The following is a 26563-nucleotide window of genomic DNA, read 5'->3' as shown; positions in this document are numbered from 1 at the left end:
TAATTTATAAGTACTGTACATATAGTACTTACAAGTATAAATATATCTAAGCATATAATAATAGTAATATACAGATTACAGTAACTGTGCTCTACAGTACAGTTGACCCTTGAACAATATGAGTTTGAACCGCTCAGGTCTACTTATATGCAGATTGTTTTCAGTAAATACAGTACTACACTATCCGTGGTTGGTTGAATCTAAGGATGCAGAACTGTGGATATGGAGGGCTGACTGTGGACTTGAGCATCTGAGGACTTTGGTATCCAGGAGGTCCTGGAACCAATCCTTGGCTGATACTGAGGAATGACTCTAATTTGAGATCAGGAAATGTGATGCCTCCAGCTTTGTTCTTTTTTCTCAAGACTGCATTGACTATTTGGGGTCTTATGTGGTTCTCTACAAATTTTAGGGCTGTTTTCTCTATTTCTGTGAAAAGTGCCATTGGAATGTTGATAGGGATTGCATTGAATCTGTAGATTGCTTTGGGTAATATGGACTTTTTAACAATATTAACTCTTCTAATCCATGAGCATGAAATATCTTTGCATATATTTATGTCTTCAATTTCTTTCCTCAGTGTCTTACAGTTTTCAGTGTACAGATCTTTTACCTCCCTGCTTAAATTTATTCATAGATATTTTATTCTTTTGATATAATTATGAATGGGATTGTTTTCTTAATTTCTCTTTCTTGTAATTCATTATATATGCATAGAAATGCAACTTATTTTTGTATATTGATTTTTATATCCTGCAAACTTTCTAAATTCATTTATTCCATTTTGGGTGGAGTCTTTTGGGTTTTCTATATATAATATCATGTTATCTGCAAATAGAGATAGTTTTACTTCTTCCTTTCCAGTTTGGATTCCTTTTGTTTATTTTTCTTGCCTGATTGTCTGACTAGCCCTTCCAGTACTCTGTTGAATAAAAGTGATGAGATTGGACATCCTTGTCTTATTCCTGACCTTAGAGGAAAAACTTTAGATTTCCGTTGTTGACTATAATCTTAACTGTGGGCTTGTCATATATGGCCTTAAGTATATTGAGGTATGTCTCCTGTATGATCTGTTGTTGAAAGTGGGGTATTGAAGTCCTCTACTATTATTGTTTTGCTATTTCTCTGTTCATATCTATTAATATTTGCTTTAAATATTTAGGTGCTTCCCTGTTGGCTACATAAATATTAACTAATGTTATATATTCTTGATAAATTGACCCCTTTATCATATAGTTAAGTTTTTTGTCTCTTGTTATAGTCTTTGGCTTAAAATCTGTTTTGTCTAAGTATAGCTACCCCTGTTTTCCTTTAGTTTCTGCTTGCATGGAGTATTTTTCCATCTCTTCAGTTTCAGAGTATGTGTGTCCTTAAAGCTGAAGTGAGCCTCTTGTAGGCAGTGTATAATTGGGTCTTGTATTTTTATCTGCTCAACTACTCCATGTCTTCTGATGGGAGAGTTTAGTCCATCTACCTTTGAGCCAATTATAGATAAGTAAAATGGCTAAATATTACCGTTTTGTTCATTGTTTCCTGGTTGTTCTACAGTTCCTTGTTCTTTTCTTTGAGATTTGTTTATTTTCCATAGTGGTATGTTTGGATTCCTTTTTAAAAATCTTTTGTGTGTCTACTATAGGTTTTTGCTTTGTGGTTACTGTGAGGCTTATACTAGAACATATTATATTTGTAATAATCTATTTTAAGTTGATAACTTAACTTTGAATGCATACAAAACGTTTGCACATTTACACTACTCCTTCCCCATGCTTTGTGTTTTTGATATCACAATTTACATCTTTTTGAATTGTGTATCCATTAATAAGTTATGGTATAGTTGTTTTAATACTTTTGTCACTTAGTGTTCATACTAACTTAGTAGAGTTATGGATGTTTTACCCACTATCATTACAATACTGGAGTATTCTGAGTTTAGCTGTATGTTTAACTTTACTAATGAGTTTAATACGTTCATATGTTTTCCTGGTACTAATTAGCATCTATTTGTTTTAGCTTGAACTCTTTTTAACCTTTCTTGTAAGGCTGGTCTAGTGGTCATGAACTCCTTCAGGTTTTACTTGTCTAGAGAACTCTATCTTTTCTTCAATTCTGAAGAACAGCTTTGCTGGGCAGAGTATTCTTGGTTGGCAGTTTTTTTCTTTCAGCCCTCTTCATGTATCATGCCACTCCCTTCTGGCCTACAGAGTTTCTGCCGAAAAATCTACTGATAACCTTATGGGAGTTTCCTTATATGTAACAAATTGCTTTTCTTTTGCTGCTTTTAAGATTCTCCCCTTGTCTTTAACTTTTAACAGTTTAATTACAGTGTTTCTCAGTGTAGGTCTCTTTGTATTTATCTTATTTAAAAGAGAATCCTCTGGGCTTCTTGGATCTGATGTCTGTTTATTTCTCCAGGTTTGGGAAGTTTTCAGCCATTATTTCTTTGCATAAGCTTTCTGTTTCTTTCTCTCTTCCCTTTCTAGGACCTCCATAATGCATATATTGGTCTCAAGTTATTTTCATCTTTCATTCTTCCCTTTTGCTTCTCTGGATGAATTCCACTGCCCTGTCTTTGAGTTCTCTGATCCTTTTTTCTGCTTGATCTAGTCTGCTGTTGAACCCATCCATTAATTTTTTAGTTCAGCTCTTGTATTCTTCAGGTCTGTAATTTCTATTTGGCACTTTTTTGTATTTCTGTCTCTTCATTGAAATTCTCACTTAGTTAATGCATTGCTTCCCTGGTATCAGTGACTGTTATTTTGAATCCCAACAGTTAAATCACTTACCTGTTTCATTAAGTTCTTCTTCTGGAGAGTTATATTTTCATTTGTTTGGAACATATTCCTCTGTTTCTTCATTTTCCTTGAATCTCTGTGTTGGTTTCTATGCATTAGATAAAATAGCCACATTGCCCAGTCTAAACAGAGTGGCCTTGTATAGGAGATAAACCTCATCAATCAGCCTGGCCCGAGCTTTTGATGGTCTCTGAAATCTTTGTGAATATCTAAGCCTCCTTCTTTGTTCTTAGTGACTCCCAGTGGTTGAGGTTATGCCAAGACCTATCAGTGTCCCAAAGGTGTAGATCACATTTGGCATCTAAATTCAGGCTGATTGACAGCTGAACCCTCAGGCAGCATGTGATGAAGTATGTAGTTAAGCCCCTTTTGGGGAGAAACTAGGAGATGGGTGTTTTTGTCTACTCCCTGTGCACTGGGCCTGGGTGTATAGCCAAAAGGTGGGTATTCCTCCACCCACTAAGAACTGCTTCTTTGTTTGCTACAGTCCTGTATGCCTTGTGAATATAAGCCCTATTGACTATGAGAGACAAAACCTGTCCCTCAGTCAGCAGCTGCAAAAACTAGGGCACCAGATATGTGTCCAAACTCCTTCCAGGGAGGTACTGGCGACTTGGAGCAGTCTAGATGGAGAAGGTGGGGGAGGTGTCCATTAACTCCCCTGGTCTCTGGGGAGGACTGTAGCCTAGATGTGTATTCAGGCACTGGACCCTCAGGCAGCAGCTTTCAGAGTGTACAGATGGACTCCTTCCAGGGGAAGACTGGAAGATAGGTGCTTGTGCCTGCCCCTCTGTGCTAAGCCCTGTGGGGATAGCTGCAGGGAGCGCTCAAATATTTGTTAATAACGGCTTCTTTGTTTGCTATGGTCTTTGGAGTCTCATGGATGCTAGCCTGTTTGGCTTTCAGAGCTAGGTGTTTTGCAGGCCTGTCCCTCAAGTAGGAGTCTTAAAAGTTGGGGCAATATATATGGTGTCCAAATTCTTTGCTTTTTAGAAGCTGGGAGTTGGGAATTCCCTCCTGCTTGTAGGGTACTATTCCCATGGTTCGGGTTTATGGTCAGATTGCGTCTCAACATTAACTACCTGTTTCAACATGAGTATTTTTTCATTCACTTAATGTGTAGGAGTCACTCAGCAAGTTTCTGGATTCCTTTCAGCTGTAATTGCTCCGTGTGGAGTTGCATGTTCAGTGTGTCTGTGGGAGGAGAGTAGTTCAGGAGCCTCCTATGCTGCCATCTTGGTCAACCCGCTCTACACTTTTAGTTTCTACATTTGTTCCGTTTTGAAGTGCCTTCATTCTAAATTTTTAGTTTATTCTAGGTTGAAGAGTATGAATGTGTGTGTGAGAGTTTGTTTTATGTTTTCTTTTTGTGGGTTTTTTTGAGATAATTTTCTGTTTTCCTAAGGTAGTTTAGAAGATGCTGTGATATTTGTTGTCATTGAAATCTTTGTGTTTCTAAGTGATGCATACCTAAATTTCTAAGTAACACAAAAGAGATACATCCCTTGTATTTTTAGCTGCATATAAATTTGCCCACAATGTCATTTTGAAATAATTACTTAATGCCTTTATAATAGTAAAGAGAATTAAATGAAAGTAACTTTATATTTTTATTGCTATTGTTTTGTGGCCTGAAAACATTGGTAATATACCTTACAAGTTTGTAAGGCTGATTTCTTTTGAATACTGTGTAGGTAGGCTCATTTTTTCTAGGTGGAATAAAGACTTGGTCATTGCTTCAGCATCGAGTATTAAGTTTTAGAAATGCAGTAAATACTTGATAAGTGAATAAGAGATGCAATCAGGAGAAGTTCTGTAGAAAGTATTAATAGTCTAAAAATATAATGAACAGTAAGGGATTCAATAATGAATTCTAAATACTATAAATGGTTTGTTTTAGGTGTCAGAGAATAATTACCCTGGGCCTCAGACCGGGCCCGATGTAGAGAGTGACTGTAAAGCAGATGCTGGCTGTTTGGTTGCAGTATCCACCCAAGGTGGGGCTGAGGAAAGAAATGATCAAAATGAATCTTGTCAGAGTATCTTGAAGTAAGTCGCCGATTATACCTTCCTTTTCAGTGGATATCTTGTTTGAAGCTGTATGTTCTTAAAGGAGAACTGAACCCTTGAAAGTTAAAGAAATGAACATTTCTTTGAACTGGAGAAGCAGGAAGCAAGTGCTTTCCGAAGCGCTTTAACACTTCATTACAAATTTTGTTTCTTCCCTGTTAGTCTAGCTTGTATCTTCTGAGAGAGCAGCTAATCCATTGCAAGAGGTCCCTTTATTATATTTATTGATGTCCTGTGTCAGAGGAAGTTGAACTAATCATTTCATCCATCTTTACATATTAAGTGATACTATGATTAATGTATCTTTGAATACCAAAGATGAAGCCTTGGTAGCAGAAAGATTCCTTTGTGAAAATGGCACATTTAGATAAGCTGAAATTATTCTCATATTTGAGTAAATAAAAATGAGACTTTCCGTTATTCATTGAGCAGCCTTTTATTAGCCTTCTGCTATGAACCATATGTGGTTAAAAGCAAAAGACTTTGTAAGTGTGATGGCTAAGTTCATTCTTTTTCAGTAGACTGAATCAATTGACAGCAACCTCTTTGTTTCCGAGAATGAGTTATAATAATTTTAACTGCATCATTTTTATCCATAGGATGCCAACTGAGACAAAAAATTCTGAAATAAAAGAAACCAATGATGAGATGATTTCTGTCACTGATGATACTGAAAAAGAGTTTGTAGATATTGCTGAGAATCTTTTAGAAGTTGAAACATTTGCACAGGAGGAACTGGAGATATACCCATCAGACTATGAAGGTCAGTTCATTTGGCTGATCTTTTTGTTTGGCCTTACTGATTTGATATGGGTGAATGATTATCTGCGATAAGTTAGTCTTATATCTAAATTGGTCCTAAAGCCAGATATTAAAAGAGAATGTAATATTTATGAAATGTTGAGCACATTAACTCATAACCTGAATTCACAATTTGGGGGGCTTTTACCTTGCTTGTGTAACTATTATGGCTGTCGTCATTTCTATGAACCAATTCTGTGAACCTTTCCTTGGCAGTCTTCCTTAAAACAGAAATTCTCAGAGCTTTATATGGAATTATACACACTGGTATGAGGCCTGTCAAGACTTACCTGGGATTCACTTGATGAAGAGGGGTTGTCTCTACGTGTTTTTAAAAGATATTTTTCTAAGGAGGATATTAAAATGTTTCTGCCATTTTATTTGTTTCCTGTAATATTCCTGAACCTTCTAAAAAGTAAGTTGTCTTTCTAAAGGTCAGTTTACTCTCTCTCCTTGTTTCCCTATAGAGGATGCCAAAGAACCTGTTGGAAGCATTGAAAGTCCCAATATTGCCTTTTGTATGCAGACTTCACCACAGCATTTAGAAGAAGTAAGTCTATAAATAGTGGATAAAGTAACTTAAATTATATTTAAGTGTTTATATTCAATGTATCCAACCAAGGCTGTAATGTCTTAAAAGTATACTGTAGATTGTGGAGTCTACCCGTGTCTTGTAGCATTTTTCTTTCAGTGAAATTCTGTTATTAGTAAGATATCTAATAATTTCAGGCAATGAAAGTTTAATTTCATAAGCTGCTATAGTAAATTAATTAAGAGTGATGAAAGTGTCCCATATTCAAAATGTGTAATTCAGCATGTATGTATGTGTATACATGTATGAATGTAAGTATGCAGATTTTGCACATATGTGCACTTTTATGTATTATTTGTTTTCTCAAAACTGTATACACTGGATTTCCAAGCAGAACACACAGACATTTCTAATTATTGAAACAATATCTTTTAAAGGGTTAGGTTTTTTTTTTCTTCTAATTTTATAGTTGTTTTTACAATGCACAGTTGGCCCTTGAACAATGTGGCAGTTAGGGGCTTCGACCCCTCCCATACAGTGAAAAAAGCCACATCCATTCGTCCCTTGGTGTCCATGAGTATTGGTTCCAGGGACAGGTGGGGATCCAAGCAACCCCAGATCGTGTACTACTCTATTTATTGAAAAAAATCCACGTATAAGTGCATCTGTGCAGTTCAAAATCGTGTTGTTCAGACGTCAGTTGTACTTACTTACGTAGTGATGTGTGTGTGTAGTTTACAGTGTATTTGTGAGTACTTTGTAAATGATTTCTAGTGACATCATTTGGCTTTGTAGTCTAATATGCTCAGTGGCTTCGGGCTAAAGACATAAAAGTATAAAGATCTGGTTAGAGCAGGACTGGGAGAACCTTTTAATGTTTAGTTTCTCACTTGCTTTTAGGTGGTTTTTAGGCGAGTGGCTAATGTGAAACTCAAGATACCTAAGACAGTAACAGCTGTTTGTTTCACTTCTTTTTTCTGGGGGGTGGGGTACTATTAATTTTAACAGCATTCCACAGGAGCAGTTCAGTGTCCAAGGGAAGAACTGTTCGAGACATGCATGGAGAAAAAATCAGCTGAACAGAAAGGGTAAGGGGGGGAAAGTGTGAAAGTGATTACAACTGCCTTGTTTACCTCACTGAACAAAGGCCAAGGTTCATCTGGGATTCACTTGATGAAGAGGGTTTTTTTTCCCTCATAATTTACAATATATATTTTATGATGATATTGTGTTCCTAGTGAAATTGTAACTTCAATTTAATAGAAATGGCAGTGATGATTTTTCAGTAAATGTTATACTTCTAAATCTTGATAGTGTGATATAATGATATCTAAAACGCCTTTTGTCCTACCACTATCAGCCTTATCAAAGTAAAATATAGCTGTAAACAGACCAAAGTGTATTCAGCTGCTAATTAGGAAACTACTTTTCCATACTCATTCCACTTTATTGGACCAAATGAATAATCATTATGTGTCATAATATATATATATATCATCTTTCACTGTTGTGGTATGAGAACCACACTGTCCGTAGGGCTGTGATGTACACACTGTCCATAGGGCCGTGATGTGCACGTGCTCTGCTAGCTAGCTTATCATTGCTTCAAGGAGAGCTGGAGGCGGTTTTCATTTGTTGTAGTTTGAGCATGATTTCTTCATTTTTAGAGTTTTTGAAGTTTTAGAGTTTTAGAATTACCTTGGATAAGAGGAGCAACATAATTAGATTTTCTTTCTCTTCTCATATATAAATTTTGTTTGGTTTTTCTGTGGATAATTAACAAAACAAATATGTTTAATGTCCTGTGCCTTTATAAGTAATATTGATATTTCTATTAGTAAAAAACTAGTCATTGTAGTTGCAGGTGTGATAACGGGGTCTGTAGTGTTCCTGAGCAAAGTGTCTGCCTCTTCCTAAGTGAAGTTTGCGGTCCCAGCTAACTTCATTTCCCCTTATTTTAGATTCTGTTATTTCTGTTGCCGAGTGCTTAGTAGTGTTCAAGTTGTTTGTTAAGCCATACAGACATATTCTTTGCTTTTGTTTGAATCTGTTACTAATTGCTATGGGGACGGATGTAAACAGATTATAATTATGAGCTAAGCGTCATAGGAGATTAGAGGACGGTTAGACTCTTAGATGGTTGAGCATTAGATCACCTGTACCTTAGATGATATGAAGAATATCTTGCTTCCTAATTGATTATTCATCTTTAATTACAGTATGATTGAAGCCTTTTCAGATCCTGAGCACATCATTCCTCATTCATTTTGTGTAGATACAAGTTCAGAAGTTTCTAGGTAAGAATTTCTGGGTGCTGCACCATTTTGATATGATTACAAGTAGATAAGAGAATGAAGTTATGCCTACTGTACCGTTTTGAAATAATTACTAAGCATCTTGGCCAAAACCGAAAAATAAAATGAAAGCAGTATTAAGCATTGAAAGTGAGATACACATTGAAATAGATACACATTTCTGACACCTTTAAGTTTGTTATTGAAAGAGTACATAAAGAACTATTTTAGAACAAGTCTTTTCTGAAAAAAAGTAGTTGATTCATTACTGAATGATGTAGTTGTTGCTCATTTTCAGCCTGTAAGAGATTTCTAATAGCATATGAAATCCTTTGAATTCTCTCATAGTACAGATTCATCCAGTTCTGTCTTTTGAACTTCTTTTACAGCAGTTGAACAATGTGTATAGTATTTACAAATTACGTTGAAATAGAAGAATGATACAGCACAGCTTTACTTTAGAAAAATTCTCCGTAATTAGAATTTATCTCCTTGCTACTTGTAGAAAGTAAAGGCCAATAAAGTTGTCTTAAAATAGGCAAGTTAGTTGAAATGCCTGTTTTTCATGGATTTGTCAAACACAGTTTTGTTATTAAGCACGTGAAATGCTTGATAAAAGACAAATATTATTGCTGAAAGAGAATGAGTGTAAACCCAAATAAATCTACATTCAATTTAATGTGTTATTTTCTTTTTAGAGACGATCAGTTAATTTGGATGTGATAGTGCCTGCTCCCTTAGTTTATGAAATTGATTTGCTTAGAAAACCGAGTAAAACATCTCTGTTTTAAGGAATCATCCCCAATCATTTTTTTTTAACTTAAAACTTACTTTCATCTTTTATTTTTATTTCCAAATAGCATTTTTTGTCAGGGTTTAATTATAAACATGAACTCTGATTTGTTTGGAAATGAAATATTCACAAGACTATTGTTTCATGTTTAATGACGATCAGCAGGGGTTTGCTTTACCCATCCCAGAATTAAACATTTTTTTAACCCATACATTTCCTAGTTTTCTTGATTCCACTCTGGATTATTAAATTTATCTGCCCCCAAATACATTCCTAAGCCAAATTACATAGTCTGTACAGCTAATCAGAATGATTGCACAGGTCTCAAACTCAGATGCCTACAGGGACCCGGAAAGTAAAATAAATGTGTGAACTGTCCTGGATTGTAACACCATAGGGCGGGGCCGTGGCCCACTAGACAACATGTCCGTTAATAAAGGCATTTGGATAAATAACTGTGCTGATGACAAATGTATCTGGGGCCTGCAGGGTGCAGTGAGATAGGCGTTAGGGTTCAAATTTTGTGGAAAACTTCCAGAAAGCCTTTAAAGTAGAAGAAAAAAGTAGGCTCAAAATATCCAGATTATAAATATCTAATTTGTTTTTTCTTGATTAGTGTGTTTTTTATTTATATGCTTCCATGTAGTGCACAGATCTCTGCATGTAAAGATAAATCCTCCTCAGCTCCACCTTTGGCACCAAATGAAATCGATGTTTCTTCACAAACACCTCTGCCAACAGCTCAGCCAGCCTCGAGAAACGGACCCAGGGCTCAGTTAGCACATTCTTCCGATTCTGTTAGGCAGATGCTCCAAGATGAAATGTTTAAATTAGTTCAGGTAAGCACATCTCCATATAAACAAGTAAATCTACACACGATATGTATGTAAGTTTCTAAAATATGAACAAACTTCGAGAAACAGACAAGTTAAACTTAAAATTACAGGGTTTCTCTGCTTTGGGCACTCTTCATTTGTCGTTCAGAAGTTCCTTACTCTAGGGCCTAGAATCTAGGCTGAGTTCCCTACTTCTCATGATTTTTTTTTTACTGAGCTCGTGGGGATGTGGGGATGTGGAGCTGCTCACAAAAGTGAGGTGGGGGGTAATCAAACCAGACAAAAGGACTCCTGCTGAAAGGTATCCAAAGTTTATTTTCTAACACAGCCTGTCACATCCTGTTTATCACTCTCAACCCAATGTTGGCTTGGTTTGAAATTGTCAGCTACATTTTAAACTACTGTTTGACGTCTGTCTTTTTCTCACCTGGTTACCCTTTTCTCTGTCAACAATTTAAAAATTATTTCCTTTCTCTGTTTTATTCCTTAAACTTTAATTTCCCTCAGATCTAATATTCTCTTCATGTGTTCTGCATTCACTACCATATTTTTTTATGTGATGCAATATACCATTTTCATGTTGATGATTCTTGGCACTAATTTTCTCTTTGAACTTGTGGGCCTTGATAGGAATACTTTTTCAGCATGTCTCACCTTTCCATGGAACTTACTGAAACTGATTTTATTTTCATTCTGCTGAGCCTCTTCTTCCCCTTTTCTGTTTAGTAGCATGACCGAGTCTACATGCTTAAAGTTTCACAAGCATTTGTCAGACTTGTTGTTTGGATTACCTAGGGACTTTGCTGGTCACTGCCCTGTGTATTTAACAAGTTCTCCAGATAATTCTGATGCACACAAAAGACTGAGAAGCACTGTCTTAGAGAGTCGTCTTTATCTTCTTTCATTACCCATATCCAGTGTTTTACCATGCCCCCTTGGCTCTTTGCCCACATCATATGTCAGTACAGCCACTTGCTACTTCTGTAAGTGTAGCCAACCTTAGATTCTTAGAACTTCACACTTCCAGTGTCTTATATGTGCATTTCTAAGACATTTTTCTTCAGATATTGTTTTAATATTGCTATTTTCCTGTTTTAAAATCTTCAGTCAATTTCAGATACAAATTTGTATACTATATATCAATCATGTTTTGAAAATACAGAGTGAAAGGAAATATACTAAAAATGTCAATGCTAGTTATCTTTGGGTCTAGGATCATGAATGATTTTTATTTTCTTTTTTATGCTACTTTGCTCTTTTCTAGAGGAAGCATGTATTTCTTTTATATAATTAAAGGGAACCTACTTTTTTTTTTTTTTTTTTTACAGCCTACAGTGTTTCCCTGTTGGTTTGTTTTATGAAGTGCAGACTCTTCTTTTGGGCTTGAAAGGTCCCATGACCAGCTTTACCACCCTCTTTTTGCACCATACTCTCACAAGTCCAGTAGTTCTCAAAGTGTGGGCCCTGGACCATTAACACCAGCATCACTGAGATGTTAGAAACACAAATTCTTAGGCCCCCATCCCAGACCTATTGGAATCAGAAACTCTGGGGATGGGGTCTCAGCAGAGAGAGCTCTAACAGGTCCTCCAGGTGACTCTGATGCATGCTGACGTTTGAGAACTACTGTGGTAGCCTCTCTTCTCATTAGCTGTGAATTTCCTGTTCCCTGTAAGCCAGTGTGTATGTTAGTGGTCCCCAAGGTTTTTTGCACATTGAAATCACCTGGTCATCTCAAAAAATACTAATCCCGCTCATATGCCCAGACACTCTGATTTTAATAGTGTGGAGTGTGACCTAGCCATCAAGATTTTTTTTAATGCCCCTCAGGGGATTTTTATCATTCAGGGTTTGTCAGCCACTGTGCATGTCCTCGCCTTTCACTCAGTCAGCTCTTCCACAGAAATTCTTCGTTTTTCACCTGCTTGCTAATCTCTGCTTTTTTCTTGCCTTGAAACCTGTTCACAGCACACCCATTTTAGGAATTCTTTCATTATCCTCACCCACTCCATCAGATCACTCCTTTATGAACCTTGGGATATTTATGTAAACTGCTTTACAGATAGTCCCAAGTCTCATTATGAATTCATATTCCCAGTTGACAGCTCCTTGAAGACAGGAAGCTATTCTTCTTTTTCTTTTTTTGAAAAAAAAAAAAAAAAAAAAACTCATCCAGCTATGCTTCCTGCTCAGCATTTACAGGTCTGACAAGACATCAGTAAGACGGAAGTATGACTGTTCTGGAATACCCAGGTAATTGTTGCTGCTTCTTTAGGTTCTTCTCATTACATTAAGATGTTTCTTTAATTATTATTTTATTCTAGCTGCAACAGATCAATTTCATGAGCCTGATGCAAATAGTAGGATCATCCTTTGCTAACCTCCCGGGTGTGCATCAACTTCTACAGCAGCCTCAGTCTGTGCATTTGGTGGGAAGCCAAGTATCAAACCCCACAAGAGGGAGCAATGATGTTGAAGACAGTAGAAATCTGAAGGAGAGATTTTTCATTAACCCACAACCCATGGGAGAGTGCACCGGGGAGCCTGGCAAGAACAGTCCTCACTGCCATGAAGAAATTGTGCAGTCTGCTGGAAGCAGTAACGGAAATCTAAAGGTAGGCATTTAAATCATGCTGTTAAAGTTGTCCTGGTAGTTCATTTGTTGGTTATTTGAGTAAATAACTTTTTTAGCAGTTACTATATTCCACCCCCTCCAAAGCATATTGAACATCATTTACAAAACAAGGAGTTTGTAATGTATTTTAAACTTATATAATAGCTTTTTTTAATTCCAGAATGTTCCACATGGGAGTGTTTCATCTTGTCAATTAGAAGGCCAACCCCAGAACAGAGGACTAACTGCACCGTCTCAGAGCTTACCAACCACTTTACTGTCTCCAGCCCCTGATGGAACTGCGCACCTCCACCTTTTGTCCACATCGTCTGCCATTCCAAAGACACCTAAACTTATCCCAGCTGCAAAAGCTTTCAGACCTGGTGATCGTTTTCCTTTGCTTCAATTTCAGCCTAAGCATGAATTTAAGCCCCTTTCCTTACATACAGGAAGAGTCCCAGAAGTTCCCTCCAGGCCTCTGCCACAGCCAAGAGAGGCTTGGGGATTATCTGATTTCTTCCAACCTCCTTTGCCAAAGAGTACAATGGACACTTCTTCAATGTCCCATTTGAATTCAAGCCAGTATAATACTGAAACTGTAGAAAAAGCAGTGGAGCAGAAGGAATGGGCAGAAACAATAATTACTGAAATCCCTAAGCATGCGAGTTTGGATCAGAAAGTTGGACAAGAACACCTGACACCTCAACAGGACTCTTCAACATTTATAAAACCAGTAAAGCTGTTTGATGTTAAGCCAGGGCCCTTTGAGATACCTCCTCAGAGTTCCCTTGGACTTCCATTATTGCACCTGCAACTTAAACCTCCTTTTATATTTTCCTCTGTCTCAAGGGCATCAGTTACAGTTCCGTCAATACCTGTTAGAGCTGGAGCAGAAGAAGGAAAATACCCAGGACTGTCACTACTTCATTCATGTCTATCCTCAGAAAACATGGTAATGATTTTTTGCAGAGTGATACAAAAGCACAGTCCTGCATTTTTCATACCATAAATATACACTCAATGAAAAGCTCTTACACATTTCTTTTTTAAAAAATAATGCTTTTGTTATTGAAAATGGCATAAAAATTTAGTTTAAAATAATATTTGGGTATCTTAAAGATTTTATGTCTCTCTTGTACTCTTGTACATCAATACCAGAGTTTTCTAGACTCTCATAGATATTTCTGAGATTCTGCTCAGAGAAGAAATAAGTAAAATAAAATGACCAGTAGTCTTGTTCATGTGTGTAGGGCTGTGTGTGTATGTTTGCACACGTGTGTGTGCATGCCTGTCAGCCTATCTAGAGAACATTGTTTGAGGTTCCTAGCAATTGTGAGATGATTGCTTTCAAATCTATTACAGGTTAAAATTGTTAAATAGACTCAGGTCTATAAGTCGTTGTACATATTAAAAAATTGTATCTTTTTAAAGTAGTTAAAATACAAAGATTAAATCTTTATAGACCCACCAAATCCTCTTTAAAATTGTAACCTTCAGTTTACGAGATTTAGGTTGTGTAGGTTCTGATTTTGTAAGCCAGTAATTGGGTAATTGAGTAGTTGATTGCCCTTTTAAGATTTGAAGACGGTCTTGGAAAAGAAATGGTTGTTCTTTTCCTAACCATGTACCTAACCATGCCTTCTTTTCTTCTGAACATTTTAAGAACAGAAAAGAAAGGATTAAAAGAGTGGGAAATGTTTTGAGATGGTTTAAAAAAAAAAAAAAACTTTTTAACGTTAGTATAGTATCATGACCCCTGGAATTACCATCACTCAGCATAGGTGATTATCAACATACTGCTAGTCAGTTCCTTTCATAATCTCCACCCCCTGCGTTCTCCCTGTTCCAAAGAATTTTGAATCAAATACTAGATAGTATATAATTTCAATTATAGGAAGGAAGATTTTCAAAATGAAAAAGAAATTAAGAAGGTGAGGACTTCTAGCTTAATTTCTGAAATAAAATGCCCAGTTGAAATTTTCAGAAAATGGTATCTAAAATCATTTATTCTTTAAGATCTGGATACTCATCTTAGCAGTCCAATCAATTTGTTATCTTTGCTATGTTCTATCTCTTGCACATCTTAGTTTAATATAAACAAATGTTTTTCTCAATTTTTAATTTATATATTGCACATTTGAGGTTTATCATTTAAAATCACAATGCCTTGTTTCTTTCTTATAGTACCAAAAACCACAGCTTATTCCACTTGAAAACGTCATTGCATTTAAACAAAGCCAACAGAAATTAACACATAATTTATTTGAACAAGGTGATCCTGGACACTTCCAGCTTCTAAAGGTCAAAATAGAATCATCTGAAGTGAGACAAGTAAAGGACAGTAAAAAAAGGCAAGTTTTAAGTGAAATTTTATTTGAACATATCACATACCTGCAAGTTTATTAATAGTGACCAGCTGGAAGTTATCTGGTTCAATCTCCCAGCCTATACATAATTGCATATTCAATTTCCATGTCAAGTGTTATGCATTTGAACACATCCTGTGATGAGGAAAATTCCTATATTGTTAGAAACAAATACTATTTTTTTTTCCATTTTATTAAGGAATTTTTTCCTCACATTCATAGGCTGTGGGTTTCTTTTACATTTTTCTGTAACAGAATGAGCAGTCATGTTTTGCAGCACAGATATTTGGTGTTTCATGCAGTATTCCATTTACTATCCTGTACACTAAACTAACATTTATTGTTATTCATCTTACCATATCCTCCAGACTCTCACAGAGGAAGCAGGAGGGTAGGTGAAGTGAATTGTTTCAGGGCACTAAGAAATGTGCATGTAAAAAAAAAAAAAAGCAAGGCTGTGACTTATAGTGAGGAGCATTTGTAGTGTTTTACTCATAATGGATGTTCAATACATGTGTTGACTGGTAGATTATTACCGAGTCTAGACACTTAAAAAAATTCACATTTATCAAACCCTAAAATCTACTACCAGTGCTCTGTCTCCAGAAATGGTTCTTTCCTTCCATCTTTTCCAGGTAAACTCCCTTCAGAGTAAGGTTTCCTCTTTGCTTTTTTGGGCCCTCTTTCCTCCTTGCTGGGATTTCCTCCTTGTGGAGCTGACTAAGTTTGCTGTTTAAATAGTAAATGGAGGTATCTGATAGAGTTTCTGGGGCCAGTTTAGAATCTCAGAAAAGAGAATTTCAAAATTGTCCAAAAGTTGTAACTCTAACCTGAGATTCTAGAGACTAACAGAAAAGTCAGTTCAGTAGTAGAGGAGCTAGAAATAATTTTCATGTGACCTGACTGCTGCTTGTATTTGCTGGTATTCTAGCAGAACATCTTGCTAATTTAATTAAATGCCATTGAAAATAATTTATTTATGTAATTGTGATAACTGTCTCCCTATTTAGCATGATAAAAACGAAAAACTGATGTTATTAATATAGCAGAAATATATTTTACACTATTGTTTTTAACAGGCAAAGACGACGTGCTGAAAAAGAGCTGCAAGAAAAAAGATCAGAGAAGCTAAGGAGAAAACCAAGTGTGGCTTTCCAGCCAGAGGATTCCATCATTGATGATAATAATCCAGAAATAGTTACGAAACCCAAGGTAACGAGAAACCACGATACGTTCTCCCCTAGTTTGCGCGTACACAGACTTTGGAATGTCTCTGTGGTTTGTCTAGTCTTCTGAGTGTTGGGAGCTTCTGATTGTGACTGGGAGAATCTTAGCGCCAGTAAGTACATGAGTCCCTCTGTGCAACAGCAGATGTGCAGCTGTGAATGTGAAAAGCAGCTGGATGGTGAATCAAGAAACTGGTTTAGAGCATCTGCTTGTGTGACTTTTTTATACTTGAAATCACTGCTTTTTTCTGTGACATCTTCACACATACCATGTGTTATTTGGGTTTTTCCTATAATAGTTTCACTTGTCTCTTTAGGTGCCTTTTGGATTCCCCAAACATAGGTTTGTTATACAACCTGTATTTTTAATCTTATTGTTTCAAACATTCCTTCTAAATTTGGTAACTTATTTACCTATTTTTGCAACAAGATATTAAATAAACAGGAACAATTTTATTTACGTGAATTTTTTAAAAGACACACTTTTTCAGCAAGTCCTTAAGAACATGTCTGGAGGTGTACATGTTAAAATATTGAGTCCATGAACAGTTTTGATACCATTTGAGTGTTAAAGCTACTCTGCAGGAGAGCATTACATACCATAATTTAGTTACTACATTAAACTGGTAATGCTCTTTTTTTTAATTGTTTGACTTGTGAATTTCACGAAGTCCTTTGTAGACTTACTTCAATAGAGTAAGTAATTTGATAGGATAAATATTTCTAGAATTACAGGATTTAACCTATACCTAAAAAATCAATACTCTTCATAGCTATTGAATATTATTTCAAAATAATAAGTGTATTTGAGTTAATCATTAATTGATCATTTGGGGGTTCATTTAGGAGCAACAGGAACATTGTGGTTCCCAGCCGTTGGATGACTTTGACATTTCTTTTGGTATGTATATGCATGATTAATATTAATACAGTGTCTCCATTCAGAGTTAAAATCAGCTCTCTAAAACTATGTGTATAAAAATGAGACAGTTATTTTCATGTTATCTTTGACAAGATGGTGTGTGTATGTGTGTATATGTATTTGCTTTGATGTGTTATCCAGTAGAGCCGTGGTTAACAAGCTATAGCCTGCAGGCCAGATCTGGACCATATCTGTTGTTGTAAATCAAGTTTTATTGAAACACAGGCATGCCCATGTATTTACACATTTTCTGTGCTGGCTTTTGCACTGCAGCAGGGTTCATTTGTTGAGAAAGGGGCCATACGGTCCACAAAGCCTAATATATTATTATCATATAATACATGACTCTTTATGGAAAAGATTTGCCAACCCCTATTAGTAGAGCAATGCAATTAATTGGAATCTCAAATAAGATACTGATATATAAGGCCTAAAGGGAAATTATGGAAGAACATGCCTAGGGTCAAACTGATCCTAGAAAACACATGCACATAGTAAAGGAACCAGTTCAGAAAAGAGAGCTTGTTTATAAGTAGTGAATTATTTTCTTTCTTGAATTGGTCAGTTTACTTCTTGCCACTGAATGTACATTCCCCAGGGTTTTCTCTTCGGTATTTTTCACACACATACACACACTCCTGTGCCTCTAGGGCCATTCACTCTCATGGCTTTGGCTCTTAAAGTTTTTTTTTGATGACACTCAAGTATACACCTACCCTCTCTCATCTTTCTTTTCTACTTTCACCTTAAATTCAGTAAGTCCAGAGTTTAGACCAGCATCTTCCTGTTAGTGATAGCACCATTCTTCTGACTGGTTGAGATTTTTACCTTGGAAGTGGCCCTCTGTTGCCCCACTCCTTCACTTAGTCCTTGACGTGGTCCCCTCCCTTCCTCCGTGCCCCTGACCAGCATCAGGCCCCTGGGTGCCTGTGCCGAGCAGCTGTCTCCTCACTGACCTGCGTAGCCTCCTGATCCATCTGGTGCGCTGCTTTCCCACTCAGTTGTCTTAAAACTACTTTCTTTTTTCATTCTTAATAACATATTCTTCTCTTCATAAAGATAATACGTATTCACTGGAGAAAATTTAGAAAACACAAACAAGGGAATAAGACAAATATTAAAATCTCCCATAATCCTTTTGTCTAGAGATAACTAGTAGTGCTATTCTAACAGAGTTTATTTTCTGAATGTCTACTCACATATATCTACAAATGCACATGTATTTAAAAAGAGTACCTCCTCTACTTGTTTTAACTCACTGTTTTTACAGACTAGTATTAAGGTATGTCTCTTCCCATATCACTAGATATTCTTCTATAACGTCATATAAAATGACCACATAGTACTCCAGTCATTGGAGTGGATGTGTATTATGTCATTTTAAACAATGATTCTCTGTTTTCTGGCACTGAGTGTCTGATAATTCAATTCAATTATAATACTACTAGTGTAGAGATAACACAGACCCCACAGGTTAAGGGCTCAGTCCCAAAAGATTCCCAACACCTACATTTCTGTTCGGTCAACTACAGATTCAGGGGTTCCCGTGATGCCCCCTCCAGGTTAACTACTTTGCCAGAACAACACCAGGACTAAGAAAAGTGCTTGACTTGTGATCACAGTTTCATTATAAAGGATACAGCTCAGGAGCAGCCAAATGGAAGAGATACATAGGGCAGGGTGGGGGCTGGGGGCACAGCACTCCCACACCGTCTTTGGGTGTACCACCCTCCTCGCACATACTCCTACTCACCAACCTAAAGGCCCCTTAGCTCATCGTTCCAGGGGTTTTACTGAAATCTCATTACATAGACATGACTGATTACATCATTGGCCATTGGTGATTGAACACCATCTTCAGCTGCTCTCCCCTATCCAAAGGTGAGAGTTGGGTGGCCTGATGCTTGTTGGTTCCTCTGGTGACCAGCACCCATTCTGAAACTGTCCAGGGGCCTGCCAAGAGTCACCTCATTAGCATAAACTCAGGTATCAAAAGGGGCTTATCATGAATAACAGAAGATACTCCTATCACTCAGGAAATTCCTGTGGTTTAAGGAGTTCTGTGTCATATATTTGTCAAGAACTTCCTTTGTATAAATTTATCCGCTCTCTTTTTCTCACCATTACTAGGTGCTTATCTGAACTGCTGCAGTAGCCTCGTCTATCTGATTGCCTTCCTTTAATTTTGTCCACTTGAGTTTATTTCTCACACACTGGCTGGGGTGGTTTTTCTAGACCGTGAATCTGACCATATTCCTTCCCTGCTTAACAGTTTCTACTGGATCTTCAGCAGCGAGAAGAATAAGTTTCTAGCCTGGGCATACAGGGTCCTCCACAATTTTGGTTTTGATTCCACTAGACTGCCTTTGAGGATCAGCTTAGACACCACCTCATTCAGAAAGTGCATTTTGATACATCCCAACACCCCACAGCTCACCTCCCTTGAGTTAGGTACTCTGCTTCTAGGCTCCTGGTAATATGTTGGTTTCTCAATTAATTTTTTCTAATATTTTGTTGCTATATTTAAGAAAAGCTCCAGGATGATATAAATACTTCAGCTGGATTGCATTTCATGGCCTCTGTAAGAAAGAAAGCTATAGAACGTCAGGATGCAAGTACAAATACAGACCCAGGTAAAGTGCTATTTTACTTTAATTTTTAAAATTCATTTATTTTGTGGTATTTAATATATCTTGACTTTTTCTTCAAAACAGTGATTAAAAGAGAATTTAAAATTATGTGATATTAATTACTCATTCCAGGTTCTTGCCCACAGCCCTGGTATATACTTTACAAATTTAAAACTAAAATTAACTTTTAAATTGAATTTATGATAACTTAATTAAAACACAATAGGTATTTGTTAAAAAGTTCCGTTAATTTACTTTACTGAAATTTCATACTTGAGATTGAGAGGCCTGAAGCTGTGAAGATGAGTTAGGAAGAAGAATAGACTGGGTTTAGTGTGGGAAGAGTGTATGTAACTGTGTCCAGGTATAGAGGAAATGTTGGAGGAGCTATTATTTGGAATTTGGCCTGACAAGCTTCTTCATTAATGTAAGTGCTCTGCTCTTTGTGTTGTCCTAATTATTATTATGATTATTATTTTTTAAATGAAGGTACTGGGGATTGAACCTAGGACCTGTGCATGCTAAGCATGAGCTCTACCACTGAGCTATTTCCCTCCCCCTATAGTAATTCTTTTTTTTTAATGAAACATTTTTCAGTTTATTAACTACATTCCTACACATTTTCTCATGTTATCTTTACAAAAACTCTGTGGCAAAGCAGGACTCATTATCTTCATTTTACAGAAACTGTGTCTTAAAAAAACTTAAGGACTCAACACATGACAACAAAAGCTAATGAGCAGAGGAACCAGGACTCAAGCCCATTTCTGCTGTTTTCAGATCCCATCACTTTTCTATCAGGAGGTCTTACGTTGCAGGAGGAGATACTCTGCAGAGGACCTAGTAGACAGGGTAAAAGCTCATTTTCAGAAAACAGGAAAAAAGATAAAAAGTTTAGAATCTACTCTGAGTGTAGTGCCACGCTGCTTACTCTGGCTCCTTCCCAGCCATCGCCAGCCACAGTCAGTGCTGCTTCTCTGCTTCACTGTGATCATTTCCCCACCTGAAATAGATGCTCATCCTTGACTGACATGCTTCTCTCCTCTCACATGAGCATTTTAAAAATTGAGTGTAATAATTTTCAAACACTGATTTCATTTTTTCACATCTTTTGTGAAGTATTCTCTTGGCCTTCAACCCCACGTTCAAACCTAAGTTGGGGATTCCTTACCGTTGCTGACAGAGTATCTCATGTGGATTTCCAGACTGTGCTTACCAATTATACTTTTTTCTCTTTCTTTCTCTCTTTTCATTCTCTATGATAGAGCAATGGGAAAAAGAACTCAGCACCTTCACTCCTGAGGGATGGGAAGTGGCCAAGGCCAAAAATAGGGCTGTTGTTTCTTTTTCCTTTTCTTTTTCTTTCTTTTTTTTTTTTTTTTTTGGTCTTATTTTTAATTCTTTATGATATTTAGAAACAGTTTCTCTTAACTGTGTATGGAACCTTGTAAGTGCCTCTTTAAACTTCTAATTTTTTATTATTATGAGATAATATTTATTGGTATGATTTCAAAATAACATATGATCATTGTGGAATATTTGGATAATATAGCAAGCTAGGAAGAAGATGAACTTCACTGCAGTCACACCACTTAGAAGTGACATTTTGATGTTTTTTCTTTCAGTCTTTTGTACTTTTCACAGAGTTAGATATGATATATAGTACAAGTGTCCTCTCACTATCTTGACTCTCTCTGTCCAGATACCATTGCTTTTTCCCTGATAGTTTAACACTTCATGGTCCCAGTATTTGTTCTTTCCCAGGTGCCTTGGGATGCTCTCCAGTTAGAGTGTATATTTAACATATCATTTCATTCTTTCTTGACATTGTAGTACCTGTTTGCTCCAGTGCTACAGATAATTCATATCTGATATGTTTAGAATTATCGCATATCGCACAGTATGTAATGGATTAAATGTTAATTGAAAACTGATGTTTAGGGGAGGGTAAAAAAGAAGTCATGTTTAAAATGCTTTATAATAGAAATCTTAATAGATAGTTATTTAGGTGTTTAAGAGTTATTTAACAAAGATTGGGAGTATTGGAATATCTGGGACATCTTTTTTACTTTAAACTAATTCAGTAAAATCCTGGTATCTGACTAGGCAGCAAATTTTCAGGAATAGATTCAGTTTGGATAACAGGGGTTACCTATATTTTGTATCCTTTGCTTTTCACTGTGATTTCTGCTTCTGCCAAACATTTCCCTGTATCATCAAAAAGTACTTGGTAAGCTTATTCCTTCTCCAGCTGTGCCAAAAAATAGTTAACTAATTCCTTATTGCTGAATGCATTAGGTGGTTTCCAGTATTTTTCTCCTATAAATGATGCTTCAATGAGTAACTTCTAGCATAAGAGTTTTTTTTTGGGGGGGGCGGTTATCACTATGATTTAGCTAACTCATTAAGCCTTTACCAATCCAATAGATCAAAAAAAGGCATCTCACTGTTATTTGTCTCTTTCTGAATGAGTCTGAGCATGTATAAGATGTTTTTTGATGCAAATAATGAGTGTGGATTTGAGAAACATTCTTAAATGTGTCTTTGAGAAAACTTTAGAGGTACTTTAATGCTCTGTAATTTTCTGAAGTCGGCAGCCAATTTGCTAGGAGTATGTAATTCATTAAAGTAATCAGGCCCAGGATATAAATAATGATAAAATCTAAAATTACCATATTAATTAAAAAAATAAATTCTAAGCTGTCAGTCTACTTTTCTATGACTATTTATATACAATATCTAAAAAAAATCTGTATTTGTATTTTTACCTTTCTGTTTGTGAAATCCATTTTCTTGTTCTGTTTTCTCTTTTTGCCCCAAATCTCCTAATTGACTACAAGATAAGGAAGCTCCTTCTCAAGAAGTTGTTTCTGAATGTCACAAAAATCAGCAAATCATTTCTTCCACTTCAGGTGTGATTTCTCTTCTGAGAACAGCATGGTTATGTCTGTATGATGTCAAAATAAGAGTTACCACCTCTTTTAAAAGAGTAGTTAAACCAGTCAATTGATGTAATAGAGATAGAATGATAATTTAAATATATTCACTTTCCTTTTTCTAGTTTTTTTGGTTGTCATGGTTTAAATACAAGCCTTGTTACCAAGTTTCCAGTACTCAATATTATAATGAGTTATATTTTGCTTATGAAATTTGAAAGTAATGTTCGATTAAAAATAAAATGCTAGGGAATAAGATTAGAGTCCTAGAACAAAAGGCACAGAGCTAACCTGTGTCGTCACAGGCTTCTTTACTGTTTTCATTAAGAAGCTAATGACTTTTGTAAAATTTAGATGTTTAGCATTTTAAGTGGTAAAATTTAGCTTTGAGCTCTGAATATACTAAGAACCACTGAACTGTAAAGTTTTAAAGGATGTGAATTATATTGCAATAAAGCTGTTTAAACAAACAAATAACAAGAAACAGTGCTGAAAATAAAAAAATTAGTTACGGATTAATTTCCTAAAATCTGATTTTATTGAAACTTTAAACAAACATGGCTCAATCTGTCTGAAATGGAAATAGGAAATTATAGCATTTTCTTGGTATGCCTTACTTTATTATTCTTGTGAATCACTCACATGAGAAAAGCAGTGGTCAATGTGTATTTAGTTAGAACAGAATAGAATTTGCCTTATTTATTTATACCTGTGAAACTTCTACTTAGATTTTTAACAAATACATTTTATGTTGTTAGTTGCTAACTTGTTCTTACAAAGTTAATGACCTAGAGCTATTTATAGATTTTTTTTATATTCCTGATTTTTATTTCCTTAATTTTCAGAATGTGAATCCTTGAATGTTCCTCAGCCATTGACTCCAGATGTATATCTAAATCTCAGACTTTCTGCTGAAATATCAGAGAAACCTTTGTCACCTTCAGTGTCAGATAAGGTACTAATTTGGAAGTTTTCATTATACTTTTGTGCTGAAGTTTATTATGGTCATCTGCATTATTCAGTTGTATAGATGAAGTGAGGCTAAAATCTCATCTACATAGCTTTCTTGGAAATGTCAAAAATTAATGTAAGATTTAAATATTATGCCCCCAAATATTGTAAACTAAGACCATAACACATACTTTTCTGCAGCTTTCCCTAAGTTAGGCTGATTGAAGCTTTTCTTGACTTTAAAATTAAGCCTTTTTTTGGGGGGGGGAGGGTAGAGTGGCCATATGAAGTAAAAAGAATGTAACCCTCTTTGATTTTATGTGTTTTGGCTCAGGTTGGACACACTTACATAAACGTGATTGACATTGAAGCTGATGATCTACAGCAGTTACCTGTCAGGGAGGAGCCTTCAGATGATATTATCAAACAGCAAACTGATCGCGTAGAGGTCTCATCTGCAGAATTACATTATTTGGCAGCTTCAGTTACTAATGCTGTTCCCCCGCATAATGTTAAGAGTCAAGGTAATAATTCTTTCTACTTTTTAAACAAATCAAAAACATTTTGAAAAATTCTTTAGTATAGCGTTGTTACTCCTCTTTATGTCTCTGAGCTCTCCTCCTAGAAATCCACTGTACTTTTAGATGTTTATGTTCACATTTAGAAGTATTCTGTTAACGTTGATCGCCACATCACCCAAATCTGGGTGACAGTTGTGTTTCCTCGGGGCCACCCAATCCACAGTGGGTGATCAGTGTGCTAATTTTAACACCTTGTTTAAAAGTTTAGAGTCTGTCTTTGTATGCCTTTTGTATTTTTTTTTATTAATAGACTTTATTTTTTAGAGCAGTTTCAGGTTCACAGCAGAATTGAGCAGAAAATACAGAGTTTGCACATAGCCCTCCCCACCCACACATATATACTCCCCTACCCTCAACATCCCCCATCAGTGTGGCATATTCGTTACAATTGATGAACCAACATGGACACATTATTATCAACCAAAGTCCATCGTTTACATTAGGGTTCACTCTTGATGTTGTACATTCAGTGGGTTTTGACAAATGCGTAATGACATGTAGCCATCACTATAGTATCATACAGAATAATTTCATTGCCCTGAAAATCCCTTGTGCTCCATCTGTTCATTCCTCCCTCCCTCCCTCTCCCCAAACCCCTGGAGACCACAGTCTTTTTATTGTTTCTGTAGCTTTGCCTTTTCCAGAATGACTGTCTTTCATCTTCTTGATAGAATCTTCCAATTCTGCCATGGATTTATTTTTTAAACCCGTAAAAGTGTCTCCATCCTCTTTGGATGGAAGAAGCTGGAGAGCAGGCATCACAGAAGTGAAGGAGCCTGGTATCACCTCGCCTACACCATTAGACATACAGCAGGACAAAGGTGAATGCCCTAGATTTATAGCATGACTCTCCCCCTTCCCCGAATCGCTGTTCTATTCAAAATAAGCACTGAAACTTGGTAATTGCAAAAGAAACCAGAAAAATGCTTTTACCTTGCTAAGGAGAGTGGGGGCAAATAGGTAGATTGAGGTAGAGTCATGGTTCCAAGGGATATTTTGCAAGGAAACTACAGATCTATTTGTGCATATGTCTTCTCTCAGTTAGTGAGGCTAATATCCTGTGGGATTTCATGAGTATTTTAGTGTTAAGGAGGAATTCTCATATTTTAGAAGGTGGGAACCTCTAGACTAGCACACAAAAAATACACAGGCGTGATAGCCAACAGTACTTTATTAGTAAAATACTCAATTTTATAGTCATAAATCAGGTTGCATTATTGTAAAATATTTGCAAGATTTAGAAGAATATTTCTCCAAAATCTAAAGTGATTACATGCTACGAATCATTACATTAACCTAACACATAATCAGAGATTCAGTGTCTCTTCTGGGTTCCACAGCTCTTGGGAGGGGTGGACCCAGTCTTGTGGTTGTCAGGTGCTTGGGTGTAGAGTCTGGCACAGCATGTGTATCCGCATTGGGCACTCAGGAGATACGAGCAGCAAGGAAGCGATGAGTGGCAGGGAAACTTCACCTTTGGATGTGTTAGGGCATGTGTATGACAGCTGTGTAAAGAAGTGAGAGCCACTGATTCAGATGTTGACGCCTTTGCCCCCTTTCTCCCGTCATGGGGCTGCTGGGCGTGTGGGTCGTGGAGGAAGGATGTATGAAGCCAGCCGTCTTTCAGGCTGGGGAAGTATGTGGGCAAATGAAGAGAGCTTGACTTTTAGATTCAGATAGAACAGACCTGGGTTTCAATCCCAGCCTTGTTAGTTAATAGCTTGGGGACTTTGCAAGTAAGTTAACTTTATCTGATCCTCACTTGTTTCTCTGTAGGACACAACCTCATAGGGTTGTCATGAGGGTTGCATCTAGCCAAATGCCTGTGGCTACTTAAAGTTCCCTGTTAGTTTCCCTTCATTTTCACACCAGTTAACTTTTGAAATTCTGACAAACTGAAACCCAGACTCATGGGTTCACCTTTAGGGGGAAAGGAAGGCAGAGAGGTAACGGGGTGACTGTGATGTAGCCTGGTAAGTGCTGTTGTGGTGACACGGATGAGGTTGTTGGGAAATAGAGCTTCTAGTCCATCTCTGGGGCTATTTAGGGGAGAGACCTAAATGGAATCTTAAAAGTATGGTTTAATGAAAGAAAGGGCATACAGACAGGGAGAACAGATTGTGCAACGACTCAGATTTGATGGAGCTTGCTGAGTTTGAGAAAATTAAAGTTTGGTTCTTGGAGTCAGTGGAGTTTTGTTTTGAATGAGACGACAAGGA

The 26563-nt window shown here is 36.6% G+C and overlaps 1 protein-coding gene across 8 annotated transcripts in view; it reads left to right on the top strand.

Annotated features, from left to right (window-relative positions):
* The window catches only part of CPLANE1 (ciliogenesis and planar polarity effector complex subunit 1), a 94886-nt gene that overhangs the window by 42716 nt on the left and 25607 nt on the right, over positions 1-26563 (top strand). For 7 of the 8 annotated variants that reach the window (XR_012503897.1, XR_012503895.1, XM_074357207.1 and 4 more), the window contains 16 exons: positions 4693-4841; positions 5462-5625; positions 6131-6213; positions 7204-7283; positions 8415-8492; positions 9929-10121; positions 12443-12733; positions 12914-13684; positions 14917-15083; positions 16178-16310; positions 17171-17225; positions 19775-19879; positions 22717-22788; positions 23658-23767; positions 24098-24287; positions 25016-25165. Coding sequence is in view for 6 of the 8 variants with exons in the window: in XM_074357207.1 (XP_074213308.1) it covers positions 4693-4841; positions 5462-5625; positions 6131-6213; positions 7204-7283; positions 8415-8492; positions 9929-10121; positions 12443-12733; positions 12914-13684; positions 14917-15083; positions 16178-16310; positions 17171-17225; positions 19775-19879; positions 22717-22788; positions 23658-23767; positions 24098-24287; positions 25016-25165 (2791 nt within the window). In the remaining 2 variants the exon portion in view is untranslated. The remainder of the gene's footprint in view (positions 1-4692; positions 4842-5461; positions 5626-6130; positions 6214-7203; positions 7284-8414; positions 8493-9928; positions 10122-12442; positions 12734-12913; positions 13685-14916; positions 15084-16177; positions 16311-17170; positions 17226-19774; positions 19880-22716; positions 22789-23657; positions 23768-24097; positions 24288-25015; positions 25166-26563) is intronic. The other variant, XM_074357193.1, reaches the window with a different exon arrangement.

This window comes from Camelus bactrianus, chromosome 3 (assembly GCF_048773025.1).
Source record: "Camelus bactrianus isolate YW-2024 breed Bactrian camel chromosome 3, ASM4877302v1, whole genome shotgun sequence".
Classification (NCBI taxonomy): Eukaryota; Metazoa; Chordata; class Mammalia; order Artiodactyla; family Camelidae; genus Camelus; species Camelus bactrianus.
This window is presented reverse-complemented; position numbering and strand designations above follow the sequence as displayed.